General features: G+C 55.8%; 7 protein-coding genes across 7 annotated transcripts; 3 read left to right on the top strand and 4 right to left on the bottom strand.

Moving 5' to 3' along the window:
* Positions 1-227: 227 nt before the first annotated feature.
* Positions 228-1,232, bottom strand: F5Z01DRAFT_483366 (uncharacterized protein). The gene is made up of 2 exons (XM_046260100.1): positions 851-1,232; positions 228-769 (listed from the first exon to the last, which is right to left on the bottom strand). Exons 1-2 carry the CDS (start codon positions 1,109-1,111, stop codon positions 464-466), a joined length of 567 nt encoding a protein of 188 aa, XP_046120624.1. The 5' UTR covers positions 1,112-1,232; the 3' UTR covers positions 228-463.
* A 3,820-nt stretch (positions 1,233-5,052) lies between these two features.
* On the top strand, positions 5,053-5,433 carry F5Z01DRAFT_634275 (uncharacterized protein; the record flags this gene model as incomplete). Its single annotated transcript, XM_046262041.1, has 1 exon — positions 5,053-5,433. The coding sequence occupies one exon, from the start codon at positions 5,053-5,055 to the stop codon at positions 5,431-5,433; it is 381 nt and encodes a 126-aa protein (XP_046120623.1).
* Positions 5,434-7,448: 2,015 nt separating this feature from the next.
* Positions 7,449-8,909, bottom strand: F5Z01DRAFT_483358 (alpha/beta hydrolase). Its single transcript, XM_046260099.1, has 2 exons — positions 8,330-8,909; positions 7,449-8,272 (listed from the first exon to the last, which is right to left on the bottom strand). The coding sequence occupies exons 1-2, from the start codon at positions 8,772-8,774 to the stop codon at positions 7,488-7,490; spliced, it is 1,230 nt and encodes a 409-aa protein (XP_046120622.1). The 5' UTR covers positions 8,775-8,909; the 3' UTR covers positions 7,449-7,487.
* A 298-nt stretch (positions 8,910-9,207) lies between these two features.
* On the bottom strand, positions 9,208-10,737 carry F5Z01DRAFT_483591 (cyclin-C). The gene is made up of 2 exons (XM_046260103.1): positions 10,331-10,737; positions 9,208-10,275 (listed from the first exon to the last, which is right to left on the bottom strand). Exons 1-2 carry the CDS (start codon positions 10,488-10,490, stop codon positions 9,434-9,436), a joined length of 1,002 nt encoding a protein of 333 aa, XP_046120621.1. The 5' UTR covers positions 10,491-10,737; the 3' UTR covers positions 9,208-9,433.
* Positions 10,738-11,072: 335 nt separating this feature from the next.
* F5Z01DRAFT_483342 (mitochondrial carrier domain-containing protein) lies at positions 11,073-13,696 on the top strand. Its single transcript, XM_046260098.1, has 5 exons — positions 11,073-11,352; positions 11,403-11,483; positions 11,534-11,741; positions 11,968-12,930; positions 12,982-13,696. The coding sequence occupies exons 1-5, from the start codon at positions 11,190-11,192 to the stop codon at positions 13,532-13,534; spliced, it is 1,968 nt and encodes a 655-aa protein (XP_046120620.1). The 5' UTR covers positions 11,073-11,189; the 3' UTR covers positions 13,535-13,696.
* Positions 13,697-14,136: 440 nt separating this feature from the next.
* On the top strand, positions 14,137-15,990 carry F5Z01DRAFT_483222 (uncharacterized protein). Its single transcript, XM_046260096.1, has one exon. The coding sequence runs from the start codon at positions 14,301-14,303 to the stop codon at positions 15,828-15,830; it is 1,530 nt and encodes a 509-aa protein (XP_046120619.1). The 5' UTR covers positions 14,137-14,300; the 3' UTR covers positions 15,831-15,990.
* F5Z01DRAFT_648903 (uncharacterized protein) lies at positions 15,861-17,716 on the bottom strand. The gene has a single exon (XM_046263061.1). It carries the CDS (start codon positions 17,594-17,596, stop codon positions 16,043-16,045), a length of 1,554 nt encoding a protein of 517 aa, XP_046120618.1. The 5' UTR covers positions 17,597-17,716; the 3' UTR covers positions 15,861-16,042.
* Positions 17,717-18,055: the final 339 nt, after the last annotated feature.

The following is an 18,055-nucleotide window of genomic DNA, read 5'->3' as shown; positions in this document are numbered from 1 at the left end:
GCATGTTTTCTTGTTTTCCGCCAACGGTCCAGAGGCGCCGCCCAGCCCCCTTCAGCCCGATGCAATGCGTAACCTGAAATCCAAATTGAGAATCGCCAAAGGCAAACGCCCCATCCGATCGGACAGCCTCTCCTCGGGAGGCGAAGCACCGACCATTCCCATATAAAAGACAAAAACGTGAGATGGTATCGAATCTTCCAAGCCGCGCCCGAAGGTAATCCACGATAATATCGATTAAGGATGTTTGTACAGTCAGATTGCCCAGCAGACGCAGCCTGTGCGAGTGTGATTATTAACGTAGCCCAGCCCAGCCAGGCCAAAAGATCGATGCCATGAAATGTAGATGTCTGTGTCGTGATGCTCGCCGAGGAGACGACAGCCGATTATGAAAGCAAATTCACACGTCTTCCAGTTGCGCAAAGCCGCCAGGGCGATGGTGAGACGGCGCCGCTACGCGACACGTCTACCACCGGGCCCTGACAGAGTGCTGCATCTTGGCGGGCGACACAGACGATGGCGGGCTGGACATGGAGATGCCCGTGGCTGGGTTGATGATGGGGATCGCGTTGCGGCCACGTGTCGCGGCGGGCTGGTGCAGCTTCATGTTGGGCTGCTGGCTGTGGAATGCGGTGCTCGGGGGCACAAAGGGGGGAGAGGAGGTGTTGAGAGAGAACCCGGGAGCGACGGCTTGGGGTTGCTGCGTCGGCGACGACTGCGGCGAGTTGCTCGCGAGGGAGGATCGCTCAGATGCACTGGAGATGGAGACCAACTGAGGGAAAAGCATGTCAGTCAATGAAGACCTTGAGTACGGTGAACCTGGCGAAGTCCTGCCAGAACTCGGGTGACTCACGTCATTCTCAGTCAGCAGACCGGGGCAAAACTCGAGGTCGTCTTCAAGCTCAAAAGAGCTGGCCGCCTCGAATTTTGTACGGAATGCCGAGATGGACGCGGATTCGTTGAGCTCCTTCATGCTGCGGACGCCTCGGAACTGGCGCTGAGAGTTTTGCGACACGGATAGACGGGGAGCTCTGCGGTTGCGGCCGCCATGGCTGTGGTGGACTGCAGGTGTGGGGTGCGTCGAGTGTGCATTGAAGTTGTAGTATCCTGACATAATTGCGGTCCGTCGTCGATGATAGTCGGTGGTGCAGTAGTTTTAGGCGGTTGGCGGTATCCTTTCGGCGTTTGGAGAGTTGCAAACGCGCTGTGGTTGTGAGGGATTAAGCAATATTGTGGTCGCAGGGATGGGTGAAAGGGGAGACGTGTCGACCGCAGACAAGCAATGTATACGAGGTGATATTGTCGTTTTGTTTTGATTTTTTTCGTCGTCGTCGGCTGTGAATATAGCTGATGCTGTTATCGTTTGTTGTTGTTGGTGGTGGTGGTAGGCGTAGAAAAGTGGTGAGTCGTGCGTCGGGGGTGGGATGCTGAATGGAGAGGCAGAAGAAGGAGGAGTCGAAGAGGACATGAAGAATGGTCGGGGGATGACGGCCAGTGGCTTTTGTTGGATACAGTCCCGCTGAAAGCAGCTTCGCGTGGCCAATGAACCGGGTGAGAGTGTGGATATGCGCCCCTCGCCACCAGTTTCTGATTGGACACAGGCATGCACTATGGCATCGAAAGCGGACTAGCCCACTACTTTGAGGCGCTCAGGCATGTCCGGTGTGATGCGGGACAGTGTCAATGAGCGCAAGCAGACACAGTAACAGCGGGTGGCCAAACCCAAGCTTTCAATAGATAATACCGCCTTTGACCATCGTAAAGAGCCATTCTACCGCGGCTCTACGTGGTCAGTTCTTGAACGAATTGGAGCGACTGTCGCGTTCGGACATGCTCTCTGGTAAGATACCTTAGGCTTGGACCAAGGTGCACCAGCCTCTCGATGCCTGCCCTTCAGGACGACTGAAGCTTCATATGCATGGTGGCTGGTGCCGAGCAGGGCGGCACCGCCTGCACAGCGTGTTTGCCGCCCAGCGCTAGGGATTCACAGGGCCAGCAGCCACAACGTGCGGGTTCTTGAGAATGACGCACAGAGCAGACAGGGACGTAGATTGGACTCCATTCCAGTTGCGTTGTCACTGGACCGCACGCGTTCGATCCAGCACCCTTCGCATTCTTACTCAAGACATTCAGCGACGGCTATGGATAGCGACATGTTTGAGAAAGTCCATGGCGCTATGAATGTGTCAGATTGTTATTGCCGTATGCGAAACCTCTAGGAAATCTTTCTGCAAGCCTATACCTTATGATGCAAGTGGTGCACCGTCTTCGGCCAGAACTGTAGGGTAACGCAACCGGGCCGTTGAGGGCGGCCTATCGTTGCAATTCTCCGTACAGTGAGCGGCTACACAGCGCCACTGGCTTTGGCGGCTCCCATTTGGCGGTCAGGGGTGTTTTGTTGTTCTGAGTGTACGCCCCGCTGTTGAACACGTCGCACTGTGGAGGTGGTGCGGGCAAATGTGACCATTCACGGCGGTCTTCCATGAACGTTCGTCAATGCGCGCTGGTTGATGTGTGTGGGGATGCGTCAGGATGGCAAAGAGGGTTGCATCTTTTGGGCGTTGGACCTGGTCCCTGCCTGCAAGAGATGAGGGGGTTGCGCCCCTCCTCTCGGCTTGATGAGGGCGCTCGCGATGCAGCGAGTGGCCTCTGGACCTGCAGGTCTCTGTTGTTTGACTCAGAAGTCTGGAGGGCCCTTCAAGGTACGTACCCTCCCAGCCGCAGGGAGGAAAGCGATTGGCATCACGAGACCCAGCCTCTGGGCTCTGCTAGCCTTGCTAGGCTGACTATCGAGATCATGGTAGGATTCAGGCATTTCGAGTCTTCGACCAGAACCCCTCAATATCCATTGCAAATCAGACTAGAGTTGCAATAGGAATTCTCGCCGGATGCTGCATGGCTGAATCCTGCGAGCATTACTCGCTTCAGAACCTCGTGTTTATCAACTGTCTTCACACAGAACCGAATACCTACGGGGGAGGGGGCTGTTTTTGAAAATATAAATAACGCCGGAAAGAGCTTAGGGAAGATGTCACGCAAATAATCGTCCCTCACTATATCACGCCTTCTGTTGAATAGAGCTCGACATATGTTAGTGATTTGTTGAAGGACAATTGGCGGCAGGACATATTTTCAAAAATACCCCCCTACCGCTAAGGTAGTGACTTGTAGGAGAACGCACCTTGTTGGACTTCCTCCGATGGCGCCGAGTCGCTGACCCATAATGCAAGAGCCATTCCTCGCAGCGACGGGCGGCAACGCAATGTGCTGCCGCTTGATGTCTCATCTTTCACAGCGCTTGATGTCAGCGTGTCCGGCAGTCCACATGTCAGGCACCACCGCATGCACAGATCGATATCGCTGCATCTTGCTTCCGCATTTTTGCTCCCGCAATGAACCGAACGGGTACCTGACCTCGCCGCACATTGTATTACATCAGCGACGAATAGGCATGCCTCAGAACGAGGTTGTCAATCAAAATCACGTCGCTGGTTCGTACCAACCGAAGAAAATGATATCGCATTTTATCGACTCTCCTAGCATTCGCTTTGCATCGAATACCGGCGGAGCTGGAGTCCTGGACGGTTCTCAGGCTTATCCACAGCCGGAGGCATTATCCGAGCATGAAGGTGTAAAGGAGTCCAGGTTGGGTGTCTGTCGGGCATTGCCGCTCCCTTGTGGCTCTTTTCGACTTTCCTTCGAAAAGCTTGCAGCAGCGTGGTGCCCACGTCTGCGCTCAATTGTCTCCAGTCTCAACAACTTGGTCGCAATGGTATTGACCGCTTTTTGCGCGGATCCGTGGAGTTGGACACCTGCACATGGTGATCGAGAACATGAAGCCCTACATTTGATGCACTCACAAAGCCGTGAGTCCCGTGCCAGGTGGTATCGTCTGGACTCTCAAGGCTTGTGATCCGTGTCGCGCGCGAAGCTTCAGTTTATGTCGTGATCGCGGCGGAGCCTGGAGGGCTGACGAGATCGCCCAGTTTGGCTCACGACAGGCCTTGGCGGCAGACCAGCTGAAGGCGTCGCCGCCCACGAGGCTTTTTGCATGCTCTCTTTGGGGTACAGACAATCAAGCAGAGTGGCTGAAAGAAAGTAAGTCACTCAATGTTGTTATCAGCTGTTCGCGTGGGGCGATTTGAAAAGAGCCATGGGGTCTGGTGACGACTCGGGAGGCAGAGGTAGTGGAGAGCGGGTCAAGTTGTCAACCCCTTTGCATTCTCCCCGACATGAGTATCCGAGGATGGAGTTTACGTTTTGCTTTGATAAGGGTTCTACCACGTCAGTGCCGAGCGAGGCATGTGGTCCTAGTCGGACAGTCGTGCTAGGGCTATCAGCTATATTTGGGCGTCACGGAGACGTGGATCTTGTTAACCACCACTTGTGCCAGTTGAAGGGATACGAGAACTACAGGATCCGATCACTCTCTCGCCTCCATGCCCGAATCATTGCTCTTCCAGAAACATTTACCGCCTAGAGCGCTCGCGGGTAGTAGAACAGGACCACAGCAGAAACATGGAAACTGCGAGCGTTTCCACTTTCTAGCCGTCGATTCCGACGATCTATAAGCGGCATCAGAGCTGGGCAAGGATCATCATCACAGCCTCCGGGAACATATCTCGTCAACGAGGCATTTCTCTAGCCCTCACTGTGTAGACCTCCGGAGTTGCAGCGTCTTTTATTACACAGCCCACGTCTAAAGTTGTTAAGCATCGCGGCCGGCGCTTTAATGAAAGACGCCCGGCTCAGCTGAAGGAGGGTTTGCGACCAATCTTCGTTAGCGTGAGGCTGAATTGCTGAGCAACTTCCGACCTTGTCATAGCCGCACTGGCTCACAGCCCAAAAGTACCAGTGCCTGCCCCGAGTGCGTTGTGTACTGCGAATCCATATACAGATATAAACTCGCGAGGTATCACGTCGACATGACCAGAAGCACCAGAGAAGACGACACCTGAAGACGACCAACACATCCAAGTCACGCTCTCGTCACGCACGTTTCAAGTCAAGTCATATACGCTCTCGTCACGCACAAGCCACAACAACCGGCCCAAAATGGGCTCCTTCAACTCCAAGCCAGAGACTTCCAGTCCATCAAAGAAAATGTCCAGAAACAACGACAAGAGACCGGCACGTCGCCGTGACAAACCTTATCAGAACAAGTTCTCTGGAGGGGGCGATTCCAGTACAGTCGCTGCTGGTGGGCATGGAGGTGGTTTCAACTATAGCAGCGGCTACGGCGGATATGGCCAGGCGCAAACCTATGATTATGGTTGTAGCTACACAGGCGGTAACTACGACTCATGGGGTGGAAATCATCATAGTGGAGGAGGAGGCGGATATAGCAGTGGAGGAGGAGGCGGTGATAGTAGTGGAAGCGGAGGCGGTGATAGTGGAGGTGGAGGAGGAGGCGATTCTGGTGGTGGAAGTTGCTAACCATACATAAATGTACCTATTCTTTCATACTTCCATCTGCTCGAGAAATAGAGAACACCTGTTCATGCGGAAGCGCAAAGGGTCCAAGTTAAGGTTTGGTCATTTAACTTCGGCGAGTTGGTCTGCTTATATAAATCAGTTCGGAGCAGATGAGTGCTCGATACTCGCACCGATCTACTAACTTTTTGTCTGTATCATATGTGAACGCTGCCATCAATTTCAACGAAAGCCGATCATCTACGACCAAGTCTATCGAACATCTGCAATGGGTTCCTGTCTTTCTAAGTCGATCGACATTAGAGTTGACGACCACGTTGTCACCGTACAAGCGAGGCGTCACCAAACCGACCCAAGCGAGAAGACAAACATATACAATGGGGGCAACATATTGGGAACTTCAGCGCAAAAGCTCACTGTGGATGGCGTCAACGGGAAAGCCAAGAAGAAGGGAACGAAAACGGAACCAAGGAATAAGGTAGAGGAGGCCTTTAAATATAACGCCATGCCTGAAGGAGAAGCCGTCGAAAAGCCAACAGGCGAAGAGCTTAGGCAGGCCAGAATGGCGGCCTACGAGAGGGGACAATTTACTGATAAATGCAATCATTAAGATGAGAAACTCCAGGCGAGAGGAGGTGGCGTTCCCGATGGGGCGATGAAGCCGCCAGAGCACACAGCACATTGAGGCCAGCTCGACCTCGCAACACATGTACTATGAGACCCTTACCCCCGGAATTGTTGCTGAACACCAATCTCCTTTGACTTGGGCACCTCTCAAGCTGCCGGCACGCCGCAACTGGACTGGAGGAGGCGAATCGTAACAAGGCGCAAGGGATCGTCCCTCATCGCGGATTTACCGTGACCCTAGCTGTAGAACAAGACCTTGATAACTTTCCTTGCGGTCAGTCGTGGAATATTCAGATTGATCTTCTGCGGCCCATGGGGTGATGATTGGACCAAATGTCTCGCCTGGTGAGACGTGCCAAACAAGCTTATTGCGCGTTCAGCACGCTAGAAACGTTCTAGAAGGCAACAATCAGCTGGGTTCGCGGAGTGCCCGTCTGCTGTGAGTCGTCAGAGTCGTCACGGGCATGTGGGCAGCGCAACGCCGTCGGGACACGCGATCGGCACAGGATCCTCCCACATCCAGTCGCAGGGTCAGGAGGACCCTTGCCCAGCCATGCGTCGATCATGATGGCAATGCCATCCTCTGCGGTGAGCTGGGCGCACAAGACGTGCCTATTGTGACCTGTGAGTGCGGCGCTGTTTCAAAGGCGAGGTGGGCTTGCTTTCCATTTGATCTTATTCGTCTGTCGCGAGCTTGTTGGTTCCTGTACCCGTACATGAAGCTTATCCCCCTGTTGAGCTGCGCCGCTTGGGGGCGGTGACGTTGCCGCTGCCTGGGGGACCCTTTGCTTCATTGCCAGAAGAGTGACACAGTGATTGATATATATTTACGATGGATGTCCTGGATCCAGCCCCTATGCATGTTTCCGTTTGTCGATTCTTCCCCATTTATACAGCCCAGTCTCTCTATCTACACTCTAATCATCTCAGAGCTTCTTTGGTCTCATCACATCAAAGCAAAGACCGTCAACAAGCTATCTATTTCACACCCATTGATAACACAACACAGTCCCCTGCTAGGGCCTCCCCTCCAACATGTGCATTTACTATTGCCTCAGTCGCATGTGTGGCTCGCGCAGCAAGAAGTCCAAGCAGAAGCGCGAGATGGAACAGATGCGCGCCAAACAGCGGTACTACAACGCCCGTCCGGTATACGCCAGCGATTACTACCGCAAGCAACAATACCGCCACCACCACGGCAGCTCAAAGAAACACAAAAAATACAAGGCGTACGGCGAGATGGGCAACTTTGCCGACGAGGACGCGAGCTGCTGGGGGTGTAGCGATGGAGGCGCGGGAGGTGATGGCGGAGGTGGAGGTGGTGACGGTGGGGGCGGCGGCGGCGGTGCGTAAGTTGTCGGCCATTTCCATGATACCAAAGAGCAAGCAATGTATGATAGCGTTTGGAATTTTATTGATTTGTTGTTACTTTACAAGTCTTCTTCCCACGAGCGCATGGCAATGTCGGCGACAGCTTCGCCGCGTGAGATGGCGATCTCATGCCCGCCGGGCAGAACGTGGATTTCGACGCCGAATTCGCCCAAGATGTGCCTCGAGTCTTGGATCCATTCGTCCTTGACGACCACCGGGTCATTCTCCGCGAGGATGAGACAGACCCGTCCCAGCGGCAGACCTGGCGGTGGTTCGCGTGAGACTCGCCTCTCGGCAAGACGAGCGCTGAGTCGTCGCCAGAGGTCGTCGTGTTGCCCGTATATGGGTGCGTTTCGAATGGTGCTGATATAGGCGTCCACTAACCCAGGGTTGCTGACCAGCTGTCTGCGCATCGTGTCGCCCACCCGGAGAGAGGACGTGTCCTTGGACAAGACGACCTGGTCAAAGTCGACAGAGACATCCGCGGTGTCGTCGACAGGTACATCAGCGCTGGGACCAGGGCTGGGCCGCAGACGCCGGCGGATCAACCACTTGACCCATCCCTCCGGCAGGACGCCCTTTGTGTATAATAATCGGCTGCGTAGGCTGATGTGTGATGGTCTGATAAGACCGCCAGGACAGACCAGCGTTACGGAGAGGAGACGATGGGGGAAGTAGGCGGCAAAGGCAGCCGCAATGGCGCCGCCGAGGGAGTAGCCGAGGATGTGGAAAGAGTACCATGGTATTGGCGACGAAGCCAACACGCACAGAATTTGGGATGTGTAGAGACGGATGTCAAAGGGGATGTCGGATGGTGTGTCCGAGTACCCTCTGCCAAAGAAATCTGCAAGGTAGGTATCTAGGTCAGCTTCAGCCCCCATGCGTCAAAGACGAAACGTACCGAACAGCATGACTCGGCAGCCACAGTCGACGAATCTGTTGGCCATATTGCCCAATGCCACACATGGTGTGCCAATGCCATGCATGAGAAGGACCTGCTCGCCGTTCTCAGGACCCCATTCATACACCTGTATGGTGCCGTATGGCGTATCGACCGACCTCCCACCCGGGAAAATGTCCTCAGGGTACGGCCCCTCCTCATCCTCCTCCGCCTCTGCTGCCACTTCTACTGCCTTGCGATGCCTGCTACCATAGCGCTTTGCCGGTAATGATGATGGTAATGGCTGTGTGAAAGAGAGTGCAGGTCGGATATACAGATATGTCGACAGACAACCGACGGTCGCTGCCACCGCAGTCAACCCGTAAGGCCGTGTAAAGATGCGCTCTGTCCAGTCGCGGCCGAGGCCCAGGTCCAAAGACCGCAAACTGGCCAGATAGTTTTCCATCTGCGAACCCAAAAGCGAAGATGAGTCGGGCGTGAACAGTATTGAGGCTTACTTGAGGTTCGAATTCGACATGAGTGGAAAGAGACCTCGGGTCCGGCCGGAAATGACAGGCCCGACCGACCGACGTCTCCACCAGTCTCGCGTCTCCAGCTTCGTCTACCACACGCAAAGCAATGTAAGTGCTAGTAGTTCTATGTTTATTTCCCATTGTATAAGCGATGTCTTTCTCTTCCAGCTAATAGGATAAAAACAGGGCAAGGGTCAATCATGTCAGACGCAAAGCCGCCATTCATTCCACAGCCGGACCACCTTGAGGCTTCTATCAGCGTTCCTACTTGGCGCATGCTCCCCATTGGAACATGTCTTCTGCTCGTGTGTTTCCATCGTGTCGACTCTTTTGCTTGTTGTACTTGAAATCGTGTTGTTGACAGGATGTCTGCTTGGCCGTTCACTGGCTTGTCTTTGGCAAAATGTGACTAACATTGACAGAGTGCGTCTCTGCGAGTTTTGTCTCTCGGCAAAGAGCAGAGTATCATCTGTCGCTTAATCTCCCACCAAAGTGCAGGCCCAGGTGCACCCATACCTCGGATACCAGCCCACTGCGGCTGGCTGGTCGCGAGTACAAGGCCGTGTTACTTTGAACTTTGATTGAGCGTGCCCTACTTGTCCAATCCTCGAGCCTTGACAAACCTGTTGATCTGCTCCTTTGTCAATTTCTCGTTGTACGCCTCCTGACACTCGTAGAAAGAAATAATCTCCTGCGTGGCATCGACCATGGAGGGAATGTCCAGATTGCTGTCCGACAACCAGGCCGCGAACTGCTGGACCCGGGTGAGCCTATCACCCAGCTGGCCCTTGTTGGCGACGCCAGGCTGCAGCAGGCTCGGCGAGGGCAATGGAGAGGAACCGATGAGTGGGTTACTGAAAGACGAGCCCAGTGGCGACGGGGAAGGCAGCCCTCGCGCCTGGCTCAGTGCGGCCTGTGCCGCTGCCAGACCAGCCGCCGCGCCAGAGGCAGACGCGCCAGGCCCTTGATTCGGCCTAAGAACCAGCGCCAACAATATCGCCGCCAGAGCAATGGTGTGAGGTGCACACGTCACCGGCAGATCAGTCATGAAAGCGTCGTTGATAATGGACCTCGCCAGCTGCGAATCCTCCTCCGTCATGTTGAGCTCGCCGCGTAGCGCTTGTAACGTGCGGTACGGTTGGTGGATCATGAGTTGGCTGCTCATCTCACTGATGAGCATGAACTCGCACTCGCCGAGCTTGCTGGCATCGAGAGAGATGAAGTCGCCCCAGAGCGTGCGGGCTTCGGTGACGACGAGCCGGATATGCTGGGGTGCCTCCTCGATCTTGCAGGCCAGGTATACGCATGTGGTGACGACGAGGTACGGGTTCGTGCGGCGGATCTCGACGCGAGAGTAGAAGCGTTTGAGATAGACCTGGGCCGTTGCCATGCATTGCTGTCGGATCTGGATTCGCTTGCTAAGACGGATCATGACTAGCAGGGTTAGCCGGCCGAGCGAGGGGTTCCCAGGCAGATGGGCAATACATACGCTGGTTGAAGAAGATGGAGAGATGGCGAATCTGTGGCAGTGGGAACATGCGCACAAGCTCCTGGTTATCGTCTTCCAGCTTCTGGCGTGCGGCTGCGAGTTCCTCCTTGGTAAAGGTCCAGTGACGGCGCTGCGTCGACTCCCAATAGTTGGCGGACATGGCTGGATCAGGCCTGGCTGGTTATGTCGTGAATAGGTCCTGCCCCTCGTTGCCGCTTCCGCGCTGGCGGTAGAGGGGCGCAAGTAGTGTACTTGCGGAGAATCATGGGTTTGTTGTGGTGTGTTTAAGCAAGTGACTGCCTGGACGAGGTTCGAGGGTTAATATTCGTTGCGACTGACAGCTATACGTGTGGCTGAGTTGCTTCTGTCTGCTGTTATCTAGAGCAAACTGTGGCTGGCGACACGCCAAAAGGTGGCTCATGGCAGGGTGGGGGGGTACTGACTTATTTCCGCCCTCTGATTGCTTGGGAACCGCTGGGGCACGGCGCCCAGGTACCTTACCCTCAGGGCCCTCGGCAGGCCAGCTGTGCCTCCAATCCAATCCAGTCCAGTCTTGTTCTTTGCAGCCCGCGTTACGACATCGCACAGGAAAAGCCAAGCACAGCACATTGAAGGACCCGACCATCTCCCAACGGTCGTCCGGACCATCGAACACCGCCAACACATCACTGAGCGGTCAATTGGCACCCTCAACTCGCCCTTCACCGACGCCCTGCACCATCACGGGTATCATGTCGTCTAGATAACCAAGCGCCCGCGCCAACAATACCAAAGTGCCTATCCTTCTCCCTTGCCAATCGACCGACCGACCTTGGATCGCGACTGCGCGGGCGACTCGTCGACGAGATATGCCGCCGCTATGAGCCCGTCCAAGCTGGTCGCCGAGGGGAGGGTCGGCCTGGGAGAGTCCCAGAACCAGCGCGATGCGCGCATTGAGCAGCTCTGGCTCAAGCTCGACCCCGGACGAACGGGCGAGCTGGACCTGAAAGGCCTGCAGCGGGCCTTTCGCAAAATCGACCACCGTAAGCAGCTATGCAAACAATGGCCCCGACAATCGACTGACGAGGTGCAGCTATGAAGAACGCGGACGACATGCTCAAGAAGATTCTGAAAGAGGTGGATACCAACGGCGACGGCAAGATACAGTACGAAGGTAGGCTGGTCTCTCGTCCCGAGGATAGTCACAACATGCTGACAAGGCAGAATTTCGAGTCTTTGTGCAACATGCCGAGCAGCAGCTCTCGCGACTTTTCTCCACCATTGATAAAAACGGTGACGGGAGGCTGGACATCAAGGAGCTCCAGGCAGCCTTTCGCAGCGCCGGCTTGACCGTGGCCAATGCGAGGCTGACAGAGTTCTTCAATGACATGGACATGAACAATGACGGCTTCGTCACCTTTTCCGAATGGCGGTATGTTTTATGGCCTTTTTTTTACCCTCCTCTCTCTCTACCTCGCTTCTGGGTCATGCGTGGGGCTGTCAACAGACCGCACTTGTCCGACGTCAGATGGGCGGGTGTCATGCGGCCGTGACCGCTGCCCCCCGGGACTCCCAATCACCCACCGTACCAAAGGAGCATGCCCAAAGGGCGAGAAAACACCCGTGATCGTGGCACGCGGCTGACGAGATGGGCACAGGGACTTTCTTCTATTCATGCCAGCCAAGGACCATGCCTCGCAGCTTCGGGCCGTGCTGTCATACTACAATTCGGTGGTCAACGTCACTCCAGAGGGAGACACGCTCGTCGGCGAGGATACTTTGCAAGGCTTAGGTACGACAGGCTCTTCTCGCTCTCTCCTTAAGTCTCTCTTTGGTTCGCTCGTGAGAGTCGCCTTTCCTTTCGGTTCAACGACTGCCGACTCCAGCCAGTCTGAGACCGTTTCTTCTCCCCCCACCACCTCATCATTGTCTACGGATGGAGAAGCACAATCATCACACAAGTCAAAGTCCTCCCCGAAACGAGAAGAGTCTGTCGCTGGCGGTCCACAGTCGCGAGCCACCGCCGTTGCTGCCACTGCCATCGACAACAGCACCCGCAGTAGCAAAGAGGGCAGCACACTCGCGGTGGCTGATGCCGCGGACGTCGACGGCGATGGTGGTACGGAGGAGGAAGAGCACAGGGGCATCAACAAACGGTCATCTACCACCGCCTTGGATGTCAAGCCTCTCAAGAAATTTAGACTGACGGATTTCATCCCTGATCCAGGTTACTTCCTTGCCGGAGCCATCGCTGGAGGTGTTTCGCGCACAGCTACTGCGCCTCTTGATCGCCTCAAGGTGTACCTGCTCGTCAACACGAGTAGCGCCCCCGAGACAGCTGCGACGGCTATTAAGTCTGGCCGCGTGCTCAGCGCTGCGCAACACGCTGCGCGCCCCTTCAAGGATGCTATCAGGGACATTTTTCGATCAGGTGGCCTGTCTGGTTTCTTTGCAGGCAATGGCTTGAATGTAGCCAAGATCATGCCCGAGACGGCCATCAAATTTGGTTCCTACGAGGCTGCAAAACGCGCACTCGCCAACTTTGAAGGGCATGGAGACATCAGGCAGATAAGCTCCGTCTCCAAATTCACAGCCGGTGGTGTGGCTGGTATGGTGGCACAGTAAGCTCGACCGTCAACGTTCTCGTATCAACAACGCTGACAATCCCGCAGATTTTGCGTCTACCCATTGGACACCCTCAAGTTCCGTCTGCAGTGCGAGACAGTGGAGGGTGGCCTCAAAGGCCGCGCCCTTGTTCGCCAGACGGCTGCGAAAATGTGGGCAGATGGTGGCATGCGGTCCTGCTACCGTGGAGTGACCATGGGCCTGATAGGCATGTTCCCCTACAGCGCCATCGACATGGGCATGTTTGAGCTGCTCAAAAAGACCTACCGCACTTACTACGCGCGATACGCCGGCATCCACGAGGACGACGCCAACCCGGGCAACGTGGCGACGGGCATCATTGGCGCGTCGTCGGGCGCGTTTGGCGCCTCCGTGGTGTATCCCTTGAACGTGGTGCGGACCCGCCTCCAGACCCAGGGCACGGTCATGCACCGCGCAACGTATACCGGTATCTGGGACGTCACCCAGAAGACGATTCAGCGCGAGGGCTACCGCGGGCTGTACAAGGGGCTCACGCCCAATATCCTAAAAGTGGCGCCCGCGTTGAGCATAACGTGGGTCGTGTATGAGAACTCGAAGAAGATGCTGGGGCTACACTAAGAGCATGGCGAAGATGCAAAGAACGTAGAGGAGGATATACCAGGAATGAATTGCGCGGTCATCTGAAGAGGGCGATTTTCCGAATCAGATTATTGCCTTTGCCTTTGTCTTTTGTCTTTTTATTCTTATTTCTTTTTACTGTCGTCGTGGTATGCTCCGCGAGCGAGGCTCCGGCTATAGGGGCAAATAAGCATAGCAGGGAGGAAACAGCGTCTCTGTTCTCAATCAACACTGGTTCACAAAGGTCGTCGCCTTTCGCATCCGAGTCTATCCTATGTTTGTAGGTCTTTCTGGCGATAATGGTTATGCCGCGCAGACGGGTACATGGACCGATTGGCTGAGGAGGTGGCTGATTACGACTGCAAGCACGTCTGCACGATTGCGGCACAGTTGCATTTGCAACGAATTGGTGTGCTGACTTGCGCTGGCCAGGCAGCATTCTGGCGCAGTACTGGTCATAAAGGCCTAGTTACCTTGATCTGGTAACGGCCGCATTCATGTTGCGGGCACGCACCGTCACACAACGGTTCAATCATCGATCGGTCCTCGGCACTACGTTAAACATGTCAGCAAGCCTGCAACTTGCAAGGGCCTCGTGTATGAGCCGATATCCGAACTTGACGGCTGGCAACAAGGGTATATACTGACCGACCTGCAACTCCCATCTCACTGCACGGACTTCCCTCTCTTCCCCAAACATTTCAGACCGCAGTCCACGACATATTTGCTTCTGGTCAAAGCCGATCAGCCCGGAACTACAGTCAACATGTCTGTCAACGAGAAGCAGCCTGTCTTGTCTGACAACGCATTGTACTCGGCGAGGGATGAGGTTGAGTATCAGCATGAAGGGCGCGACCGTCGTCCCAAGGGGAGGGCATTCTACCTCGTCGGTGGATTCGTCATGACAATATTGCTGTTCGTGGCCTGTGGGCATTGGATGTCCATCAATGGCTTCCAATTCGGGCATCTGGACCTTTCCGATATTGTCAATCAAGAGATGCGACCAGCAACAACCTCCTACGACGACTCCGTGCGGCTGCCAAACTATTGTCGCAACACGCCGCAGCGGCTCCCCAGCACTTCACAGGCATTGACCATGAGTTCTGGCCACAATATCACCATCGTCCAGAGGGTTGAAATGCCAGACCCGCATGACAAGGATATGCGACCGCTGGGTGTATCTGGCGCCATCATCTTCCGCCAAACTGACGGCGACCATCACGCCGACGAGGTTGAGATTGAGACCATTGTCAATGATGAGAGCATCCAATTCAATTCAGACTGGGATGCGGCTGCGCAACGTCTAACCTTAGTCATGCCTCATGGCGTCAAGGGGTGGAGGGACAATCTTGGGCCTTGCATGGACATTCGTGTCACGGTCTGGATAGCACCGGGATCGACTGTGGCGCAACTCACAGCAGACACCGTCCACCTCAGCATCGATATCCTCGAAGATCTGGACTTGCAGGTGGACGACAGGACGACCCTGAAGACTGTTGTTCGCAACGTAAACGCCCCCGAGAAGAAAGGCAGCAGGCAGACGCCATACAGTCTGGCTTCGAGGGAAATCGAAATTGAGACATCAAGTGGGCAAGTAAAAGGGTGGTACCCTTTGTACGATCTCCTCAAAATACACACCGCTTCGGGCGATATCACCACATGTGTCGGGCAGAACGACGCCTGGGGCTCGGATCCCAAGCCCGCCGTGCTGAACGTCTCGAGCATCTCAGGCACGGTCGTTGTCAAGGAAGAGCTCGACACGGACGTCCCCGACCGAGACTACGTCGTGAGCATGCGGTCGGGCTCAGGCTCCCTCAGTGGAGACGTGGCCATATCTTCGAGAGCGAGCTTCGGGTCCGTGTCTGGAAGCCTGGATCTCACACTCTTGCCCGTCCTCGAGCGCACCACAGCCATGGCGGAGCTTGCGCCGAAACTCGCCACCTTGACGCGAAGCGGCTCCGTCAAGGTCAACCTGCTCGAGCCCCTCTGGACAGACGGCGCACGACGTTCAGCCGAGGCGGTCGGCGTGACACCCCTTTCTCATCTCCAGTCCGAGCACAAATCCATCAGTGGAGACATTGATCTCTACTATCCAGCCTCCTGGACTGGCGACTTTAGAGCGCAGACGATGACCGGGAGCCAGAGATTCAGAGGCGACGGACTACACACCCGCAAGCAGGGCGGTATACCCAAGGTCGTGGTCGGGCATAAAGGAGAGGGTGCCTCGCAGCTTACGGTTGAGACGGTGACTGGCCGCGAGGACTTTCTGGTGGGACGAGAGGACTGGGAGCTTTGATTTGGGGGTCACACACAGTGAGGGGGTTTATCGTCTTTCTAGTTTGATTTGGTCATTGTTCTCATTGTAGTGTGCGTATACTAGTCAAATATCCACATCGAAGCCTGCTCCGACATATTGCAAATAGCCATCATCATCATCCAAGGGGGGTATCCATCATCCATGTATCCAACCAAACGCCAGTATACTCAATCTCAATCTTCTGTGACCTGTCACGAAGGCCATGGGAGATCCCGGTTTGCGACCGCCGTGCAGGTCAGGTAGCTTATCCCTTCCACCACGCGGCCTGATCCGCCGAGATCCAGCTCCAGGCTGCTCCCCATGAGAGGCCGTACAATGTCCCGCGCCATGGCCTTGAGCTCGTCCATGCGCTTCTCGAAGCGCCGCAGGTTCTCGCGCGAGTACATGTCGGGCGTCAGCTTGAGGAAGCGCTTGCACTCGTCGTGTCCCAGGTACGCTGCTGGGTTGGGTGCGCCCAGGGTGCGGTATGCTCGACCAAGACTTGTCAGCGGTGGAACGGCCGGGGGCAGCGGTTGCCTTGGCATGTCGCGCGAGCGTCGATCCGTCGAGGACGGAGGTGCTGGCTGAGGCGATGTGTTGTCCGCGATCCATTGCCGGAAGAGGCTGACGGCCAGCCAGTCGAGATAGTTTGTGTTGGGGCCCACGCGCTCTCCCCGACTGTTTGTAAGGTTCAGCCGGAAGAGGCGCCCCTCGACCCGGCTCACGTTCTCCTCCAGCTCATCGACCTTGTCTTCGATGATGTCGAGGACGATGTCGGGGAGCGCGGCGCGCAAACTGCGCTCGCCAGAGGGCCACTGCCCCACCACATGGACCAGAGCTTCCTGGAAGATGATCTTGCTGCGCGCCAGGTACCCCAGCCGTAGATAGGATATCGGGTACTTGGCGATCTGTTTCCAGAGCCTCGACTGGAACTGCAGGAGATGGTGGTCCACCCGCGGACCGACCACCGCCAGCGCGTCGTACTGATCTGCCAGGTTCAGGAGGCTCTTGCACTGCACGTAGGCATCCGCGACGTTCACGCCATCCAGCACGGGAGGGTAGTTGTACATGGTGCGAAACAGATTGTCGTAGTCGCGAAGGAGGTCCTGGTCCGCCTTGGAGACGTGGTGCGCTTGTTGCTGGTGATGGAGATTTGACACTGACCGGAAGAAGTCGCGGCTCGAGGATGTCGAGTGTGAGCTCTTGTGTCGTCCTCTCGATCCGTCGCCCGGTCCGAAGATTGATTTCGACGGCGCAGCTCGCGATTCATCCTTTTGTATGAGCATGGGGATGTCGCCGTCCCCTGTACCCGGGTCAAGTTCGTACCTCCATCTCTTTCTCGGTAGATCGCCGTCGAGGTCTCCGTCTACCGTTGACGCCGCTGGTGTCGGTAGGCTTCCATCCGGTGCTAATCGCGCGACTTCGTTGCCGCCTGCCAAGAGCTTCGCTTTCGACCACTGCTCACTCGTGCTCGCTTCGAAGAACCCGCTGCATCGGGTGAGGGTGTGTCTGTGCAGCAGGTATCTCGCCTCGCCGCCTGAAGGTGTGTGGATGTTGATGTCGACGTCGCCCGAGTGCGAGAAGATGGGAAACTCGTTCTGTTGGTTGTAGGAGGTGTTGCTCGTCGTGCCGCCGACGTGGGACCTGTTGTAGCGCTTGGATCTGGAGAGCGTGCTCGATGTCGCGATGCGGTCCCGATGGTCGCGTGCCGGGCGCAGGGAGAGGGTGCTCTGAGCCGTGAGGGGAGTCTCGGGCTGGGAGACCATGCCGGGCTATGGCCTGTGGTTAGGCATTTATTGGTTTCTTTGTTTGTTTGTTTGCGAGTCGAGTCGTTGGTGTTGGGTGTCTCAGATGTGGGCGTGAAGTTGGCCGCCAATGTGTGGTGGGGAAGATCGAGTCAATCAAGGTCTCGGTGGCGCGCAGGTCGTATGTCGAGGCTAGACTTGGTAGGGAGTTGAGAGGAGAGTGAACATGGACACCCGATAGAAGGCAAAAGATGGGAGCGGCGAGGGTTGATCACGGGCAAAGAAAGACGCGCCTGTGCAGCGTGGGTGCGTGTGGTGTCACGAGATCTTGAGCTTCTGAGATCTTTTCAGATATCCTGGCGAGCGCACAACCCATTGGGATCAGCCTAACTCTGCTGTCAGTCCCTGAGAAATATGCCTTGCGCTGGAGCATTAGCAGCCACCCATTATATCCGGCTCGTGGCGATATGCACGACGTGC

The sequence above is a fragment of the Emericellopsis atlantica genome (genome assembly GCF_019669845.1).
Source record: "Emericellopsis atlantica unplaced genomic scaffold F5Z01scaffold_6, whole genome shotgun sequence".
NCBI classification, from domain to species: domain Eukaryota; kingdom Fungi; phylum Ascomycota; class Sordariomycetes; order Hypocreales; family Bionectriaceae; genus Emericellopsis; species Emericellopsis atlantica.
This window is presented reverse-complemented; position numbering and strand designations above follow the sequence as displayed.